The sequence below is a fragment of the Lipotes vexillifer genome, unplaced genomic scaffold (genome assembly GCF_000442215.2).
Source record: "Lipotes vexillifer unplaced genomic scaffold, Lipotes_vexillifer_v1.1 scaffold619, whole genome shotgun sequence".
In the NCBI taxonomy this organism is placed as follows: domain Eukaryota; kingdom Metazoa; phylum Chordata; class Mammalia; order Artiodactyla; family Lipotidae; genus Lipotes; species Lipotes vexillifer.
Genome location: NW_006777082.1, coordinates 1,799,963 through 1,820,722, shown reverse-complemented (window position 1 = coordinate 1,820,722; position 20,760 = coordinate 1,799,963). Strand labels below are relative to the sequence as shown.

At 36.3% G+C, this 20,760-nt stretch overlaps 1 protein-coding gene across 1 annotated transcript in view; it reads right to left on the bottom strand.

The window, feature by feature from the left end:
* Window positions 1-151: 151 nt before the first annotated feature.
* Window positions 152-20,760, bottom strand: part of SGCZ (sarcoglycan zeta) — a 921,190-nt gene continuing 900,581 nt past the window's right edge. The window contains exons 6-8 of the mRNA XM_007450764.1: window positions 19,749-19,821; window positions 6,833-6,956; window positions 152-420 (exon numbers count right to left, since the gene is read on the bottom strand). Of these exons, the coding sequence (XP_007450826.1) occupies window positions 226-420; window positions 6,833-6,956; window positions 19,749-19,821 (392 nt within the window). The 3' untranslated portion in view covers window positions 152-225. The remainder of the gene's footprint in view (window positions 421-6,832; window positions 6,957-19,748; window positions 19,822-20,760) is intronic.

Here is a 20,760-nt window from a genome sequence, read left to right as displayed (position 1 = left end):
CTGCTGAAGATGGTTTTTCCACTGTTCTGTCACTCACACTCTCCGTGTTGAGCAGTACAGAAAATCACGAGAGAAGGTGGTGCGAATCCCTGCTTACACTGGAAGGAGTTGCTCTGTGGACCATTTGGAGAAGCTCTGGACTGATCACGAGGGAAACGGAGCAGAACTGTGAAGGAGACGCACGGGAACAAAAGGCTATTCTGGTGTGAGGAGAAATCAGTCAGTTCAGCTCCACAAGCAGATGTTGCTACTGGACTGACAGGTAGACCCGGCCCCAGCTGGAGACAGGTACAGTTTGCCGTTGGGGCAGACACACAGTTCGTGCACTGTCTGCCGAGAGTGGGAGGGGCTGGGTGAAGAAGAGGAAGGAGAGCCGGTTGGCAGGTTTCCCAGCCGGATTGTATCCGCATTCAAAAATATCTAGGGGGAAAGAAATTGCATTTTAATTCCTTTTAGCATCCTATATTCTTAAGGGCTTTATTTTACAGCATGGTCTAATAAGAAAGACCACAGGACGAACAATTTTGTTGGTTTAGCTGCCAAACCTTGTTGAACCAACAAATTGCGTTGCTACGGTACAGCCCAAACGCTCTGCGGCTACCTGAGCCTTTGAGACACAGTACATTCTGAGAGAATGCCCCCTCGAAATGAAAAGCGGGATTGTATAATCTGCTTAAGGGGCCAACCCGGTTATTCAGACACCACAGAAAATGAATGCTTCTGACTGTCAGTTAATTTAACTTAAACATGCCAGTCTAAAGAATATACAGAGAAATAAGGATGTTTATGGAGATGCCATTAGTGAAGTGATGGGCAATTAATTAAAAAAATTTTACTCTCTGGTTTAATTTTTTTTTAAATACTCATAAAGTCACGTTGACTCCCAATCTACACCAAGTAGATAATGTGCATAGTACATAACATAACTATTAGATATAATCAGGTTTGAAGACTCCATGAAATATATGACCTGTACTTAACACCCATGTTGCTAAATCTTCTAACTTGCAAAATTACTTCATTTACTCCAAATCATGGACACAACACTTTCAGGGCCAGAGATCATATGGTTTTGACATGCATGGGGAACGGTACAAAGAAAGGAAAATTGGATCATGAATTTGAATGAGCAAAGAAACAAACTCTCTCTAGCTATGTCTTGATTCTATTGTTATATAGCTAATTACGGCCTAAAGGCATTTCTAAATTGACAAGAGAACCAGAGAATATTCCATTTTCTACACATTTGCTCTCACCTTAGTCCTAATCATTTCTTACTAAGACCCTTGCAATAGCCCCCTAATTGGCCTCCCAGTGGCCACTCTTGTCCTCTTACAGTCTATTGTACATGCTGTTGGAGTGAACTTCTAAGAAATGCAAACCAAATCATGTCCTACCAGTGCTCAAGTTTCTCTAACGGCCTCCCACCATGCTTGAAATGAATCTTGATTCCTTTCCACGGCTCACAAGCCCTGTATGATCTGGCCTATCTCTCTAACATCACTTCCTACAATTCTTCTTGCACGAACTCTCACATTTTCTCAAACACACCAAAACAACCCTGGCCTCAGGGCTTTTTAACTCCTCATTTTCCTAGCCTGAAAAACTTTTCTCCAAATATTTACAAGTGGGGATAGATATTAACAGGGTGGTTAGAGAACAGAGGTAGGAGGGAGATTTCCCCTGTTTGCCTTTTTATGCTGTAAATTTTTTTGAAATATAGGAATCTATGGCACACTAAGAATAAGCCAGAAAAAAGAATTCCTATACCATAGACATGTATACTTTAGATTAATTTTAATTTTAGATGTGAGCATATTTGTCCGGATCTCTACTAAAAGTTCACACTCTAAAAGAGGACTTTCCTAACCACCCTATTAAAGTAACACAAATCCATTAATCTCTCCTTACCAGCTTTACTTTACTCTGTAGTAAACATTATATTGTGTATTTGTTCACAATTGTATATTGTATATTTGTTCATTTATTGTTTATTTCTCTTACTTGCAAGTAATATCTATGAGGGCAGGGCCTGTCATTGGTTCAAGACTATAGAACAGTGCATAGAATTGTGCCAGTACAAGTTGCATGAAGTAATGCTTTTCCTTCACCTTGTACATGTCTCTCTCCTCTAGGGTACAATTCTCACCCTCCACCAAAGCCCAGTTCATCTGCTTCATCCTCCATGGACCTTTCCCTAGTGCCCCAAGATGGAAAGACTCTTCTTATTTGGTTCTCCTGTAGCAGTTTATTATTAATATCTTATTTTGCTCATCACTTGGTAGCTTATTTTATAGTCATATTGATATACTACTTTCCCTAATAAACTATGTCCTTCTTGAAGGTAGAATTAAGTCTGAATTTTTTATAACTTAACAGTGCTTGACCCTGCATGTACAGCTTCCATGTAATACAAATAGTTGTTGAATAAATGGATACATTATGAAATAAAAATGATTGCATTTACCAACAGTATTCAAAGTTAAGAAAGAATAATTAAAGTTTTTGTTTGTAGGTATCGAATGTTGAAATTTATTACTTCATAATTTCTTCCACATTAAGTGACAGGAAAGCAAAGAGAAAGGACTTCTATTTTTTTTAAGATGAATTTCTATCTTTCTGATTCAAAAGTTAAAAGTGCACAAAACTAAGTAAAAAAAAATGACAACGTATTTTTGGGGTATAAATGCTGGGCCTCATTTCTTCCTGCTCTGTGTTTCCATGATGAGGGACATCAATGAGTGTAATACCAACTGCTACACCCTGTGGGTTCTTTCACTCACTTCTCCACGGGGGAGGAGGGATGATTCCTCTTACTGGTTGAGTTTGACAGAGGAACTGGGCTTGCACAGCATATCCCCCTTTCTTCCCTTCTGCTGAGGAGTTGGCATGCTTGCAGAGAGTAGATATTCTCAAGCTTCGCCAATGCCAAACGTATTATAAAGACAAGCTCTGGGACTGTGGGGTTTAGGTCTGCATATGTGGAGGTTAGTTCATGCTGAAAAAGTGTTAGAAGCTGGTGTTTTGTCCAAGAAACCTTGTGACATAGACAATAAAGAATGGAACATGGAAAGCTAAAGAACATGTGGATAAGGAGGCTCATGTAGGATTAATCAAATGACTGTAAGATATTGTCAGTGGTTCATTTCTTAGTAAGCACAGATGCAAGTGTTACTGGCAAGCCCTGGTGGGTTTCAGAGGCTTGCTGACACCAGGCCACATCGCTGGGTTTTATAGTTTGGAACTGATTGCCTTTCCGTTGGTGTAGCCTGACTGAATAAATGTGGATAGTAGCTGTTTTTATACAGGTAGGACATGCAGGTGGCAGCCTCAGAAAGCAAGCCCAGCTGTGGTGGCCTTATCAATGGAGTTAGCCTTGAATCTTATGGTATGTGGCCTGCTTCAGTTTAGCTATAGCTGTGCCCTCCAGCTCTCCTATCCATTTACGGGTGACTCTTGATCATATTTGGCTATGTGGCAATACTTAATTCCATCACCTTCTGAGATCCACATTGTAGCTTCACCCATATATGGGAGGTAGATTTTTATTAATAGGTAAATTAAAATGAATGGGGTCTTTAAAAAGAGAAAAAGGGGGTTAATTATATGGGGATGGATGATAACTAGAACTTTGGTGGTGATCACTTTGTAGTATAAACAGATGTGAAATTATAATGCTGTACACCTGAAACTTACACAGTGTTATATACCACTTTTACCTCAATAATAATATAAAATTAAAGAAGAAATAATAAAGGAACAAGGAAAGGATAAAGAAAAAGAAGGAATATAAATAAAATTCTGAATTTTGAAAGTTAGCCTCACAGATATAACATCCATCCATAGAAGGACGAAAGATTGAATAAATGATGGCTTTACATTTAAAAAACAAAAAGAGGGCTTCCCTGGTGGCGCAATTGTTGAGAGTCCGCCTGCCGATGCAGGGGACTCGGGTTCGTGCCCCGGTCTGGAAAGATCCCACATGCCGCAGAGCGGCTAGGCCCGTGAGCCGTGGCTGCTGAGCCTGCGCATCCGGAGCCTGTGCTCTGCAACAGGAGAGGCCACAAGAGTGAGAGGCCCACGTACCACAAAAAAAAAAACTAATAATAAATGAATAAATAAATAGAAAGAAAAAGAAAAGAAAGGGGAAAAAATATTTTCTTGGTTTGAGACAGAAAACTAAGTTATGAGATAAAAAGGGGTGTGTTGTATATTGATTCTTTCCAACCCCACGTTGCTCAGCTTTCCCAGGCTTCTGCAGCTTGGATGGACTCCCTCATACCTCTGCTTAAGGCACTTACTATGACACTGCTCAGTCTCCAACTTCCAAAATTGATATTTCTGTTCCAGATCACCCTATAAACCATATAATCCATTTGCTGTGAAACTCTTCCTGGTACTCGGAATGACACCCCTGAGCTTTTAAGTCACAGCCCATTGTCTTTTCTCTACCAAGAATCCATTTATTCCATTCTTACCTGTTGAAATCAGACCTATCCCTGTAGTAGAACATTTAATCAGTTTGCAAGATTGAAAATTTGTGTCATCTTGTAACATATGTTATTAAGTTATTGCATTGCATATGCTATTATAACTTTCCATGTTTTACCTACAATTGTCATTCATGTTGTTTTCAGAGCTGAATTTGAAATTCCTTGCAATACGGTGTCTGAAATGAATGAAACTTCTGCAGTGCAGAACTTTGTGTGCAATTTCATTCTTACTTATTTTGGTTACCTCAACACCATGTTTGCCCTGATCTTAATTAATTTAAACACTACCTAAGAGTAGGGACTTTATATTTTTCTGTATTATTTAATAATTGGTGGATCTGCCTTTCTGTGGCATAGTCAATGAAGCAAAGAGAAAGATTTTATATCATTTCATACTTCTTCCTAGAAAAATTACATGCTATTTCATTCTAATAGAAAGTGCTGTGCTTTTCCGTATATTTATTTTATTAATATAAAAAATGGCCACAGCTGAAAGCTTTTGGCTGTGACTTATTTACAGCATAATACTACTCAATTCATAATTAAATGCTAATCTGTAATTGAATTCAAGGATTCTGCTGATACTTTGAATAAAAGAACATAAGTAAAGTGGAGCATAAATAGAAGCAGAATGGAGATTAATAACCATCAATATTTATTATGAGATGATTCATTATGAATAATTTGAATGAAATGATTAGCATGATAAAAATGCTTTAAAAAAGATGTGAGATATTTAAGAAAGATTTCTCTCTTGCTGTGGTAGACTAAGTATTGTAGTCTGCAATTGTAGTAGGAAGGAATCGTGAAAGGTAATATGGATATATGTTTTCAATACTATAAAACATATTTCTAGATTATTTAAGCTGCAATATCAGATAAGATGCTAATGACCCTGGCAATAAGTTTGTTTATAAAAAGGAATCCAAATGTGTAATACAAATTTATCTTGAATCAATAACTGAGATACTGGTATAAAGGTAAGAAAGGAACATCCTCTTTTTGATTCTGTTAATGTCTGCCCTCATATTTACATCTGAAGAGGTCCGAGATGCTCCAGAGCGTCACTCTCAAATCATCCTTCCAAGCTTTTTCTTCTCAGTTTGACCTTTATAAACTCATTAAAAAAATAAATAAGCACACGAAGGAAGAAAATATTAAGGGAATTAATTGGTGGAAACAGCAGCACAACAGATTTAGACCTTCAAGGACTTTGGGAATTGTGGTAAAAATATACAGAATCGAATACGTATTATGCATAAGGCTTTGAAATAATGAAGGTAGAATTAAAAACAAACAAGCAAGCGAGAGCAACTACCAAGATGTCCAGGCAGATTTGAAAAAAAGCAACAGATGAGAATCCTAGAAATGAATAACAAAATTACTGAAATTAAAAGCCCAATGTAGGGATTGAAGAAGGGATTAGATACTGAGGAGGAACCTGGCATGTAGATCTGAATAAATAGGCAGAGTGAGGCATAGGGCAATAAAGAAATAGAAATGAGGAAGGAGAGGCTAAGAGATCTGGAAGGTAAGGGAATGAAAAGACATAACATTTCTTCAGAGAGTCTGAAAAAGGCCATAGAGAAAAGGGGGAGAGGGAATATCTGAAGACGTAATGTTGAGGAATTTCCAGAATGGACAAAAATGTGATTCTGCAGACACAATAGTCACAATATATACATCAAGTAAAGGAGACAAAATAAATACCTGCCTATCACATTCCAGTGAAAGAATGGAAGCCCAAAGACAAAGGGTTCTTTAAATCAGGCAGTAAGAGAAAGAGGATCTTTAAAGGAATGAGGACAACAGAGTTTAAACAGACTCTTCCGTGAAATAAAGCAACAAGGAAGCAAAACAGCATGTATCTCATCTAGGAAATAACTGAGTGAAATAGCAAAATAAACTTTTGCTTTTTGTTTCCCTTTTAGAAAAATATAGGTACTATTTCTACTGAGACAAACACACAAACTTTCAAAGCACTTTTTGGAAAAACTTTTTGAAGAAATGGAACCAAGACAGCAACGACTGCCTTCATTCTGGGTATTACCTGGATATTCAGTCCATTCATCTGTCGATTTTTGAAACTGCAGGAACTTAGATGCCCCACGTGTAAATGACTTATGAATGAATATCTTTCAGTAGAAAATAAATGGAGCTTTGACTTATGAAAATAACATTAGGTTTACCCAGTTTCATATTTAAGAAGTGTTAATATGTTCATAATTTGAGCCCTCTTATGAAGTAGCTCCTTATGTTTCTCCTGGAATCATATGCGTATAATTTGAGAAGAAGCACACTCTGCAGTAAAAGGCCAGTGTCCACACCTCAGAACTCACCTCCCCCTCTGTGGACTGCAAATGGAGCTCCTTCCTGCAGGCAGCCTTGAAGTCTCCAGCTGCGGCACTCACCTGGACCCCCCGGGGAGCTTCCATTATCAAGGACCTGGTTGGTGATTCAAGCCTTAAACAAACAAACAAACAAACACCTTAATACTGATAAGAAAAAAAGTTTTCATTGGACTCAAAGATAATGTTAGTCAACTAAAACAAACAGGCAGGCATACATACAAATCCTTGTCATTTCCAAAAATAAAAAAATGCTAAAATGAGTTTTAGAAAGATTTTTGATTGCTTTGTCTATTTTTTGGCTCTTTCTTCATTTGTGAGCATCAATTATTTACTCTCACTTTTATAATGATTTAGTAACAGTTTCTTGTGTTGTTTCCCTTCACAATGCACATGAAAAGTAGGTCGTGGTAGTTTACTAGCTTAACTCTTTTACACATTTTCAATATTAATGATGGAGTCTTAAGAAATAAATTTCTAGAAAAGTTAGCATGTAAGTATCCCTCAGTAAAGAGTCCTTTCCTTGCAAAGATGAGAGTTTTAATGAAAATCATTAATATTGCAAACTTCCAAATGTGCCCAGTCAAAATTCTGTAAACTAAAAAATTCTCAAGGGACTTTTTACACTTCTAGACATTAATTAAAATGAAGATGTAAGATATTTCCTACATCACCTGACCTCTACCGGCCCAAGAAAATGTCCACAGAATGAATGACATTAGTCTGAGAAAGAAAAATTAAATGAGGGGTGATACACAAGTGTTTTAGATAGCTGTGCCTGCAAAAAAGATAGTTGGGAGGCATTTTCAAAATTATCTCCAAATATAAACCTAGAGAAAGAGCAAAGGAAGGCAAAATACAGAAACAAGAATATAGTCGTAAAAAGCACTTGGTCTTTATTCCTGTCTTACCCCTAGGTTCTTCATGACATTTTTTTCCTTAAATTCCATGCATATGTGTTAGCATACGGTATTTGTCTTTCTCTTTCTGACTTACTTCACTCTGTATGACAGACTCTAGGTCTATCCACCTCATTACAAATAGCTCAATTTCGTTTCTTTTTATGACTGAGCTGTGACAGGGCAAGAGAGAGGCATGGACATATATACACTAACAAACGTAAGGTAGATAGCTAGTGGGAAGCAGCCGCATGGCACAGGGATATGGCTCGGTGCTTTGTGACCGCCTGGAGGGGTGGGATAGGGAGGGTGGGAGGGAGGGAGACGCAAGAGGGAAGAGATATGGGAACATATGTATATGTATAACTGATTCACTTTGTTATAAAGCAGAAATTACACACCATTGTAAAGCAATTATACCCCAATAAAGATGTTAAAAAAAAAAAAAAGCACTTGGTGTGATAAGAGATCTTATCCTGGAGTTGATCGTTTTGGATAATAGCTTGCTCTGGGGCTGTAACTGCCTGTGTTCCTCGTGACCTCGGGACTTCAGGACAAGAGTCCCTTCAGGCTCACATTCACCATCATCCAGAGCAACAGGTCTCCTTTGAGGCTACAGTCCCAGTGTGGTTTTTCAGACAGAACCACACCAAATAGTTTGAGCACTGAAGATCAGCCCTCTCTCTCAGTAGTAAAGTTGAAATTAAACACTTGAAAGTGATATTGAAGGACTACAGCCAGCATTTTGAAGAAGTGATTTCAACACTTAAAAATTTTTTTCACTCACTAAAGCAACTTTGAAACATTCATCCCTACAGGCCTTTTGGATACCTTCATAAAATCCCTGGAGGGTGAGGTTTTGAATATATATATTTTAAAGAAATGTCTGTTCGGTGTTTTTGTTTGTTTGTTTGTTTGTTTTTTGCGGTACGCGGGCCTCTCACTGTTGTGGCCTCTCCCGTTGCGGAGCACAGGCTCCGGACGCGCAGGCCCAGCGGCCACGGCTCACGGGCCCAGCCGCTCCGCGGCACGTGGGATCTTCCCGGACCGGGGCACGAACCCGCGTCCCCTGCATCGGCAGGCGGACTCTCAACCACTGCGCCACCAGGGAAGCCCTGTTCGGTGTTTTTTTAAAACACAAATTATACGTTTTCACAGAACATTTGAAAACTTCAAAAAGAATCACCCATAATTTTTTCATTCATAATCCTTATACTTTGCACAGAGTATCTAAATTTCAAAATCTGAATGTTTAAATATATATTTATAAGTGATGTCCTCTGATACACCCCCAAATATTCACCATCTTGAATAATGTATCTGTGACCATTTCTATTTCCACTTGTTATAGACCATTTCTATAACTTTAAATGTAATTACATAAGTTTGGGTATGACTGAACCACTCAATCAAAAGTCAGATAAGAACTTAATTAACATGAATTAATGTTGTGAAACATTATGAATCTGACATTGAAGGAAACACAACTTGTAAGTGGGAGGAAAAACACGCTTATTTTATCAAATAATTGATTTGGTGTAGTTTGTTTCCAAGGATAAGGGGTTGGGATACTTATATATTTGACAGTAAAATATCTGTAATACGTGTGAACATTTTTTGTACTATATTTTTACCCTATTTCTGCTAGAGCATTAAAATATAGTAAGTACTTCTGGGCTTTTGAGTTTTTCGATTCTCATCCTTACTAATTATTTAATTAAAAAATCTTAATTGTCTTCATCTTCATTTTAGACCTTAGGTACCCATTGCCAGTCTTGCTATAGAGTGTTTTGCTAGCATTGACTTAGAGGATCCCTATTCAAAGAGGCAGTGAAGATGGAGAACTGGCTAGACCTGGGTTCAGGAAAGTGAGCCAGCAGCAATAAATTTCAGTCTTATCATCTCTAAAATTGACAATTATAATGTTTTCTTATAGGATTGTAAGGAATCTCTTAAACTGATTAAGGGAAATAGCTATGTAGTGGGATAGTAGTTTGAAATGTATGGGATTTCCTCCCTGTCCCATTTCCTTGCTTCCTTTGCCATTCCCCATTCACTAAACACTATCCTTTGCCAAAAATGGTGGACGACAGAGCACAGAAGCTGTTAAAGATATTTTGTGTTTCCTAATGTTACAGACATTTTGAGTTGAAAAAAAACCCTAGCCATTTATTGTGTTGAAAATGATTCAGCACATAAACAAAAACAGAGAAGAAAACCAACATCAGTAAGACCTTGTTGTTTATTTCATGAGTTGGAGGAACTGTTTTCTTGATTCACAGGCTAGAGAAGATTTGCAGAGAAATAAACAGAATTGGTCTTGAATGGCTCTCTGTGTTCTGCTACCTGAGGTCAAGTCCTAGGTTGTGGGACCTTTATTCTTTAGGTGTTAAAGGTCTGAGGAGAGAGTGATATTTCAGGATAACTGAGGACAAGAGACCACAAGATCCTCAAAGGAGAAAAGAGTGGTGACCTGCAGTGACTGAGGACTAAGTGACAGTAAGAAGAAGAACATCTTGGCAAATGCCAGTTGGATCATGAGGCTACCAAGGACCAAATGTCACCCCAAATGCTTAGGCAGTGTAAGCGTCTTGGTATAACGATGCAATCCCAGGGAGAAAGAAGAGAAGTGAATAGACTGGGGCTTAGTTTCTGATAGTGAGTACAATGGAGACCATACATGTAAATTAAAGTTTTAGAGGAATATTTTCATTTCTTCTACAGATAATTTTGTGCCCTAAGACAATATATACCTGCCATATATATATATATATATATATATATATATATATATAAAACCTATCAAGGGGTAAAGGGGTACATAAAACATGTTATATGATATATATAATATATAAATAAAACTTATCAAGGAGTACATATATATATATAACTTATCAAGGGGTACATAAAAAACATGGCAATTTTGCAGTATTGCTAAATCCTTCAAGTTCTGAAAGTGAGAAAGACTGAAAGTCATTAAGACTTTGAATTAAACAGGCTTCAACTGTGTGCTTTGCTAATCTTGATAAAATTAAAAGTAGTGATCATTAAGAAATGATAGAAGTTTTATTAAAAGTAGCACTGTTTTACATAGTATCCATCACTCGGATAAGTAATATACACTAGGAACTTTAATTATGGAGGGCGTGCAGATAGAGTATATAATAAAAATTTATTAGATCATTTGGAGGATTTCATAATTCTATTTTCAAAGGAACATGTTGTGGTATTCAAACATTTCTTATGAACATGAAAATTAAAGTAAGCTGCAAACTAATTTTTACAAGCTTGCCTGACTATTTAGCATAAGCAAATAAACTAAATTTTGGGCAGCAAAACTTTCATAGCAGGACTACAACGTATATGGAGACCTAAAATCTTCAAATTAACACTACTGTGAATAGCATAAATTCAGTGTGAGCATTTACAGATGCATGTATTAACCTGAATCATCCAATATCAATATTCACAATTACATGTATACTTACATTTAAATATTACATTTACACACATTACCTACCTAGAACTGCCCATTGTCTCTAGGTCTATCACTTGGTGAATAAGGAAAAAACACATTTTTCACAAGCGGTGTGCAAATTTTGTTCTATATTTCCATCCAAACTGCAAGTGTTAAACTCCATGAATTCTGACAATAAGAAAGTAATATTTGCATTTAAGCCCAATGCGCCACTTTTAAAAGGTTTTGAAATCAGGTAAGCATACGATCATGATATTAACTATCCAAAGAACATTATAGAAAAAGTAGATGTAGACACAAAACTTAAAATATATAAAATAAAAAGTAGACATCATGTTACCAGTTATCCCAATTTATCAAAAGGATTTGATGATGGTGTGATAATATATTTCATTGACTATTTTATAAATAATATTTTCCCAGGCTCTTACTAGAAGCTGGGTACTTCTAGAGGCTATATTATAAACTGCAGGATATAGAAAAAGTATTTCCTATATGTATTAAAAGTGTTGCTGCATACTATGAAGTAATGAAAGTTATTTCCCAGAAGCAGTCTGGAAAATTCAGGTATAAACTCACTGAGAATTATTATGTGCAAGAGTTACATCAGTCTAATGAAAGAATTAAACATAGGACTTTGAATAATAAGCTCATAGTTTCTACACGAGTTCTACTAGAAATTTTAAATCCAGTTAACCTCACTGGGGCTCAGTTACCTAATAAATAAAATTACAGTGCACCTTAAACATAAAATATTTTAATCATTGCAGAACATCATTAGATCTGTTCTTTATTAGTGTGTTAGCCATATATTTATAATAATACACTAAAAGCCATTTTAAGGAAGGACAAGAAAATTTAAAAATAAAATTCTCTCTCTTAGTTTGGTCCTCTTCCCTCTGTCCCTAATGTGCAGTGTGCATCTCCATTAAACATTAACCAGAGCGCCTCAAAGGTGGGAATGCCTGCCTGTTCAACAGAAAGGTCTTCTTTTTTCCTTTCTTCTGACACTAGCTATGCAACTTCTTAAAAGAATAGCATTCTTTCCCAAATCTGTAGGGGGTCATAATGACTTGTTGTTCCCTTTGTACGATGCTTATGCTTACCTGGACTGTGAATCTTCAGTGAACTTTATGTAAAATACCAGTATGCCATTTTGATGTATGATCCTTTGTCTCGAAAATGTACATGACTGTGCTTTCCACTTCTGGCAGGTGGAACAGTTCTCAGGGCTTCTGAGAGTCTGTCTCCTGGATTATAATCCTCAATTTGGCTTGAATAAAATTCCCTTTCATTAATTCTTCTTAACTTGTTAACTGAATTTTCATCGACAAAAGAGTAAAATGATACAACCACTTTGGAAAGCTTTGGCATCTTTATATAAAACTTAACATAGCCAGATACATCCCAAGCATCTTTCAATTACAAAAATGCATAGATAAAATATTGTATGTTCGTATAATGGATCAGCAATAAAGCAGAAGGAACTATTGATACAGACAACATCATGAATGGCTCTCAAAAACTTTATGTGGAATGAAATAAATCTTACAAAGAAGTACATCTTGTATGATCAATTTATATTAGTACTAAGTCAGCCTAATCTAATACAGGGTAAAAAAAAATGAGCGTAGTTTGCTTCTGGTGGGTAGTGGTGGGGATTTACCAGGGAGGAAATGAGGGAACTTTCTTGAGTGATGATAATGCTTTATATCTTGACAAGAATTTGGATTACACAGGTGTATGCATTTTTCAAAACCCAGCAAATATGCATTTAGGCTTTGTGAATGTCATTGCATAATTATTTTACAACAAAAGGAAAGAAACTGTAAGTGATCTTGGATACTAATGATGTACATGCTGAAGTGATCAGGAAAAGTGTACAGATTTATACAATTTATGTTCGAATGCATAAAAATTAAGATATACTGGTGGATGGACAGTGGAAATGTATACATAATTTAAGACATATAGAAAAATGATACTAGGAGAATCTAGCTGGGGGTTATATAGGTGCTTTCTATAAGATACTCTCAACATGTAGTATGTTTGAGAATTTTCATAATACGATGTCAGGAAAGAAAGTGTGGTCACAGATTTTACAGGATTATCTTTTGTTTTTTTTTGGTAAAATTTGTAGAACTGTATACTATGAAAATATAAATAGGAAAACTGTTAATTGATGCTAATATTTGACTGTTATTGACTGTATTACAATGCAATAAAGATATTAAAGACATACAGGGATACTATAAAAATATGTAATTCCTGTTGTTAAATCACTATATTAATATAAATGCTATATTATGCAGTCTGTATTTTACAATTATTTCCACGAAAGGGATACCTAGAAAGGACATCTGATAATCTTTACTTTACCTGAAAATTCAAGAGTTTGAGGTATTCCTGGATAAAAATAAGCTCATATTTATGCTTCCATATCATGAAAATTCCAATATATCAAAAATAATAAATATATGTAATAAAATTCCAATAAGAATCTCAGTAGAGTCTCTTGAAACTTAAAACTTTATGTTTTGAGGGGAAAAATATGTGTGACAGTTACCAGATTTGTTAAATGAAGATACAGTAGGAGATTTCCCTTTTAAAATTAGAACTTAATATAAAGGTATTTTAATTAAAAAATGATATCAAAATTAGAAATGGAAATTTGGTCAATGAAACACAATACAATCTAAAACAGATGGCAAGTATTTATGAGAAGTTAATATTTGACAAGTTGTAGCAATCATTTTGGGGTGGAAAATATGAGGTTATTTAATAAATGATGCTTAATAAATTGACTATCCATACCAAAGAAATAACATTAGATCCTTAACATGCTCTGAAAGAATAATTTCCAGTTTTATCTATTCAAAATATAAAAACTAATAAATTATAGACTGTAATTTTCAATAGAAAATTGGAATAACATTCAGAACATAATTTCCCATTTTATTTACTCAAAATATAGAACTAAGAAATGACCTAGTGTACAAAATAAACAACAAAATTAGAAGAAAAACCCAGGAAATATCCAACTCTAGAAAAGGGAAACCTTTGAAACAAGACTAAAGCCTAGAAATCATAAAGAAAAATAATTTATATAGTTTACAATGCCAGTTTTTGGTTGGACTGGTTTTCTCCAGATACCCTCCACTTCTCAAATCAGCCTAGAATCCCTCCAGAATGTCCTGGGCTCAGATCTTGGAACTCGAATCAGACTAAACCTGGATTTTCTTCTTGAACCATCTACTAAGTAGACTTTTGGTAACAGAGTATCAACAGTTAAATGATGCCCTGATTCTCTTCTCCATGGAAATTCTCAAGCTTCCACTGAGGAGGGTTTACAACATATACTTAAACTATTTATTTTACTACAAAATACTTTCTAAAAGGCCTGTTGAAAAATGAAGTCCACATGTATTGGCAAAACTTGTGAATTTCTATGCAATTAGTCACTGGAATTAGTGAAGAACAATTGTGTTCATTTTTATAGCATTATAGTAATCACAGCAGTGCATTTCAGAGGAGTTTTTATAGTGGGTACTCAGGGATTATAGTAGAGAGAAGGATTAATGTTGAACTCGAGTCACTCTGCTGCCTATTTTTTCCAAGCAATTTAGTTTTGGTGTTTAGATACCGAAGCCATAACAAAATTTTGTTTTTAAGGTGTTACATAATTTTCAAATTTGAAAATGAGTGGCCTAGATTTCCAGAATTCTCAACATTCTGAGAAAATGATTTAGACTTCTCTTAAACTAAGTTGCACGATGCAATTACTAAATGGAAACTTAAGCAGAACTTGAGTATCATGTGCCTTGTTCTTGCTAAATATTTAATACAGTAACAGAGACAAAGTTGGCACTTGTTATTTGCCATTTCAAGGATGAAATAAATGGAGAATTGCACAGAAAAGTGTTTTTAGAAAAAAAATCCAATGCAAACTGTGACCTGAACATATATTCTTTTACTATCTTACCACTTTTACTGTCTTATCACTTCGGGCTACCCTGAGCTTTTTTCAGCTGCAAATCACATTGTTTTTGTTTCCACCATTTGTATTGTTTCCTGCCCACTTGCACACCCCTTATGGTCTCTTCCTGCAAATTAGATCAAATAAATCCCTAGGTCAATTTTTGCTCCCTGTTCCCATGACTGGAAGCGAAGGCAAGCTTCTCATTACCCACATTTGTTACAAACTCTAATATACAAACACATACATAGAATGAAAGAATAAAAGGAAGGAAGGAGGAAAGAAAGGGAAGGAAGAGGGGAAAGGGGAGAGAAGGAGAGGTTTGGGGAAGGGAAGTGGGGAGGAGAAAAATACTACTTTATTACCATTTTTTCCTCATAGGTGGAAAAATACCAGTAAAGTATTTTACCCCTTTATTGACAAATTGTCTCAGGGAAAAATCCTTACCATTTAATAAATGGTGGCTTTTCCTTGAACACGGGAACTATGTAAATCAAAGCTATGTGTTTCCAGAGATTAATTTGGAACCCGCAAATGTCACATTTCAGTTTTAAATTATATGCATACAAGAATGGAAATGATGAAAAGATGCCAATTATGTCATTAAATAGTAACTCATTTTACTAAACCAAAGTCTAAATTCTTGCCTTATTCTTGAAGCAGTTAATAAAACTCAGATCCAAACAATCCTTGGACAATGGGCATTACATTATAGATTTTATCACTTCTCACCAAAGACAGCAGAAATCCTATTGAACTATAATTAACTACATATTAATTTAAGAAAAAATAAAAAGAACATTTATACTTGGACTATTTCAGGCAAAGTGCCATGATGTCCTTACTATTTGTTGTTTAGTCTTTTAACAAATAAGTCCCTGCCGAAAAACAATAACACCTTATATAAAAAAAATTAAAGAAAATCTACACCTGTATTGTTAAAATGCACATGAAGACTACAATCACAGACCTTGGCACATAGTAAGCATTCATCAAACAGCCGTTGAGTAAATAAATTATAGCAATCTACTACATTTCCACACCAAAATATTACCTAAACTCTACAGTAAACTTTTTGAAATGTTTCTTTCTAAAGTCTTTTATTCTTGACAAAAGCAAAATCAAAGACAACATGGCTTCTTACTCCCTAAACTACATATTTACTTGGTCAACTGATGTCACCTTGTTGATTAGACTTAGGTGTCAACTAAGGGTACTTCTTATTGCCCTGAAAGGAAAATTGTCAGCAAGACTTGTAAGGTTCTCCTCAGACACTGCTTTTAATCTTCAGCACACAAATGAATAATTGAATAACCTCGTCATTACTGTGCTTTGCTTCTGTTTCTGTTTTGGAATTTAGATCAGTACCACTCATCTTGGGGGCTGCCAATCTGCTTTTAGTACTAGCAGCTAAGCCTCGCTTAGGTCAATGTTTAAATAATTTATGATTAATTAGAAAATAAAAACTGGAGACATGATATACTAATTATAATTTAATTCTCATTCATTCTTATGAATGTTGAGACATGTCAGTAAAGTAATTAAAATAGCAGTTGGTTCTTATCCTTCTTTGGCAATAGGCTTTTCATAATGAAAATCTGTGAAATGAGTACATAATTACTAAAATGTTAGAAGTAAAAAAAAAAAGTTTATTTTAGAACTTAGTAATTAAAAGTTTTTATTGAATGAAACTCTGGTATCTATGTTAAAACACAGCTCAAAAACAGTTGGAATCAATGTTAGTCATGTGTCTTAGTAATACAAAAACAAATGATACCACATTCCTTATATACAGGCATTTAGCATCCTCATTATTCAGTTTTATTAAGTTTCAATAATTCACATTAACCAATTATAATAAAACTATTATGTGTGAGATAGAGTGGCTGGCTGTTATTGAACTAAAGATAAGCAAGGAAGACATAGATCCCGTTCTAGTGGCAACACAACCTTGTTAAGTAAAGAAGTAGAAGATAATTTATACAAAAAGGTAGAGGTCCTAAATGAGAATAGTCATAAATCAAGACTATAACACACTATGAGACACTGTTTTCACATATTCTTCAAACCTCGTAAATCCTTGGGGTTTCAGCATAAAGTAAATAATTATTATATTTGTCTTATTAAAGAATGCCTGATTGGGCTTCCCTGGTGGCACAGTGGTTGAGAGTCCGCCTGCCAATGCAGGGGACACGGGTTCGTGCCCTGGTCCGGGAAGATCCCACATGCCGCGGAGGGGCTGCGCCCGTGAGCCATGGCCGCTGGGCCTGCGCATCCGGAGCCTGTGCTCCACAACGGGAGAGGCCACAACAGTGAAAGGCCCACGTACCGCAAAAAAACAAAACAAAACAACAACAAAAAATGCCTGATCGCATGATGCGGTACGTGGGCCTCTCACTGTTGTGGCCTTTCCCGTTGCGGAGCACAGGCTCCGGACGCGCAGGCTCAGCGGCCATGGCTCACGGGCCCAGCCGCTCCGTGGCACGTGGGATCCTCCCGGACCGGGGCACGAACCTGTTTCACCTGCATCAGCAGGCGGACTCTCAACCACTGCGCCACCAGGGAAGCCCAAAACTGAGTTTTTTTAAGGAATTTTATCATGGAACTATAAAGGTCTGCAATATTTACTGTTGTAAAAGTATGACTTTTTAAAAATAAATTTATTTATTTTTGGCTGCGTTGGTCCTTTGTTGCCGCGCACGGGTTTTCTCTAGTTGTGGCAAGCAGGGGCTACTCTTCCTCGTGGTGTGTGGGCTTCTCATTGCAGTGGCTTCTCTTGTTGCGGAGCACAGGCTCTAGGTGTGCATGCTTCAGTAGTTGTGGCACGTGGGTTCAGTAGTTGTGGCTCGCGAGCTCTAGAGCACAGGCTCAGTAGTTGTGGCGCACAGGCTTAGTTGCTCCGTGGCATGTGGGATCTTCCTGGACCAGGGCTCAAACCTGTGTCCCCTGCATTGGCAGGCAGATTCTTAACCACTGCACCACCAGGGAAGTCCAAAGTATGACTTTTTTTTAAATTAGCATTTTTCAACTTTATTTTTCTATTTTTATTTGAGCATTTTTTCCACTCATCCAAGTAGGAAGGGCTGAGCCTGCTCTTTATGAAATAAAATGGGCATTTTGCATAATATTTTATTGTGTTTCAAGACAAAGACTCTATCTCTCAGGTTAATAATTTAATTCAGCTTTAAAAATGATTTTAAATATGTAATTTATTTATTTATTTTTTGCGGTACGCGGGCCTCTCACTGCTGTGGCCTCTCCCGCCGCGGAGCACAGGCTCCGGACACGCAGGCCCAGGGTCCATGGCTCACAGGCCCAGCCTCTCCGCGGCATTTGGGATCTTCCCGGACCGGGGCACGAACCCGTGTCCCCTGCATCGGCAGGCGGACTCTCAACCACTGCACCACCAGGGAAGCCCTGTAATTTATTTATTTTATTTTATTTTTATTAGTTTTTTATATCAATATGGGTTGTCTTTTTTCATGTCATAGCAAATGGACATATATACACTACCAAATGTAAAACCGATAGCTAGTGGGAAGCAGCCACACAGCACAGGGAGATCACCCCGGTGCTTTGTGACCACCTAGAGGGCTGGGATAGGGAGGCTGGGAGGGAGGGAGATGCAAGAGGGAAGAGATATGGGGACATATGTATATGTATAGCTGATTCACTTTGCTATATAACAGAAACTAACACACCATTGTAAAGCAATTATACTCCAATAAAGATGTTAATAAAAAGATACCTATTTGAAATTAATTAGAGGAAACATCTTTTTTTACTGGATATAACATTGTATTGGTTTAAGGTATACAACATAATGATTTTGATAAATGTATATTTTGCAAAATGATTACAAGTTATTATAATAGGTATGATTTTATATAAAATATATAAAGTATATATTAAATATATATTTATTGAATTAAGAACAATGGATAAGTTAATAGATTTTAGTATTTCAACTTTTATCAGTGATTGCCATGATTATTCTGGGGAGAATACCTTATAATATTGTCCTCTCAAACTGACAGATGGAGCTTATTCCACTGGAAATATTAAATTGAGGAGTATATCACAGGGCAATTAAGTTCTGCCTTTTACTGATCACTGTTTACATTTGTTTCTGATTTCCCTCTACTTAAGCCTCCCTGACTATTTATAGCTTTCTCTCACTCTCTGCCTCCCCTTTCTTTATGCCTATGCGTGCCACATATTTCATTATCTATATCAGATTTTCTGAAATCCCCATTTTTATTAGTCAACATCCTCTATAACTGCCTTTTCTTTTCTTTTTCCACACTCCTCCTGTCCGATATGTTTATTTTATATCCATTGTATGTTTGTAAAGGAAAAATATACAGAAGGACAGAATAATAACTCACATTTTCTTGCCCTCAATGAAATATCCAATAATCTATTTACCATGTAGGCAGGGAATGTCAATTCTTTATACAGTTACGTAGCATATTTTCTGCTTTAGTTCTTTATATATCAAGGACCACCATCAGTGGTGGAAACAATGACACAGGTATAAATGCCAGGACTTACCTGAGGTCTTGGGAAGGTTCTGCTCTGATGTGAGGTGTTTCAACAGAGTGCCCGAACACTGCTCCTTCAGTGCCTGAGGATAACGTGAATCCAGGAGTCAGTATAAGCAAGTGTACAGATACACTGGTTTTCATTACTACTGTTATGTACCAAATATTCTCCTAAAAATGGGACAACTGAAAATAGGAGTACAGAAAATAAAAGAGAAAAATTGGAAAAGGAGTTTGTAAGTGAATTTGAGGGAGGGCTAGGTCGCAATATTCAGTTCTTTCTACAAGCAGCAAAGCTTGAATGAAAATGTGGAGAGTGAGCTCTGATGTAGTATAGTATTGTTTCAAGACATAGGTCCATAGGGCAGTTAGCAATTTGCCCACAAGCAGCACTAGCCTTTAGTTAGAGTGATCATCGAACTACAGAGAACAGGGCACCTTACTTTGACCTTTCTGGAATTAAGGCTCAATCTAAAACCATGAACGGCTTGAGTTCATTAGAGTGGACTTCACCTGGGATCATAGTTATCTGAAGAGGTGATGTGCTCAGGTAGTTGAATGATACTCTATCTAAACTTTCATTTATTGACTCCATTGGATTTTCCAGGTTGACAGAGCTTTTTCTAATTTAACTGAGCAAAATAAAATGATTTCCCTTTCCCAAAATCAAATGCAAAAACACTCGTTAAAGATGATGAAAAAACAGCCTTCTTTTTTTTTTCTTTTGTAATTTTCCATAAATGAGATCATTCCCTTCAGAATAAACTTTATTTTCTTTTGGTTTAATCATCTTCAAACATCTCGGTGTAACAATGTCATGGCTGCTCCATCAATGGCCCCAAGAGTAGCTCAACAATACAATGCAAGTAAAAAATACAAATTTTACACCTACGAAGTGAAGCTTCTTCTACTTATCATGAAGAACAATATTAAATATATTGATTCAATAAGCAATGAAAAAATTGCCACTAGGAAATTAGAGCTAACATTTAAATTCCTTAAACGTAAGTGTATATGTAGGG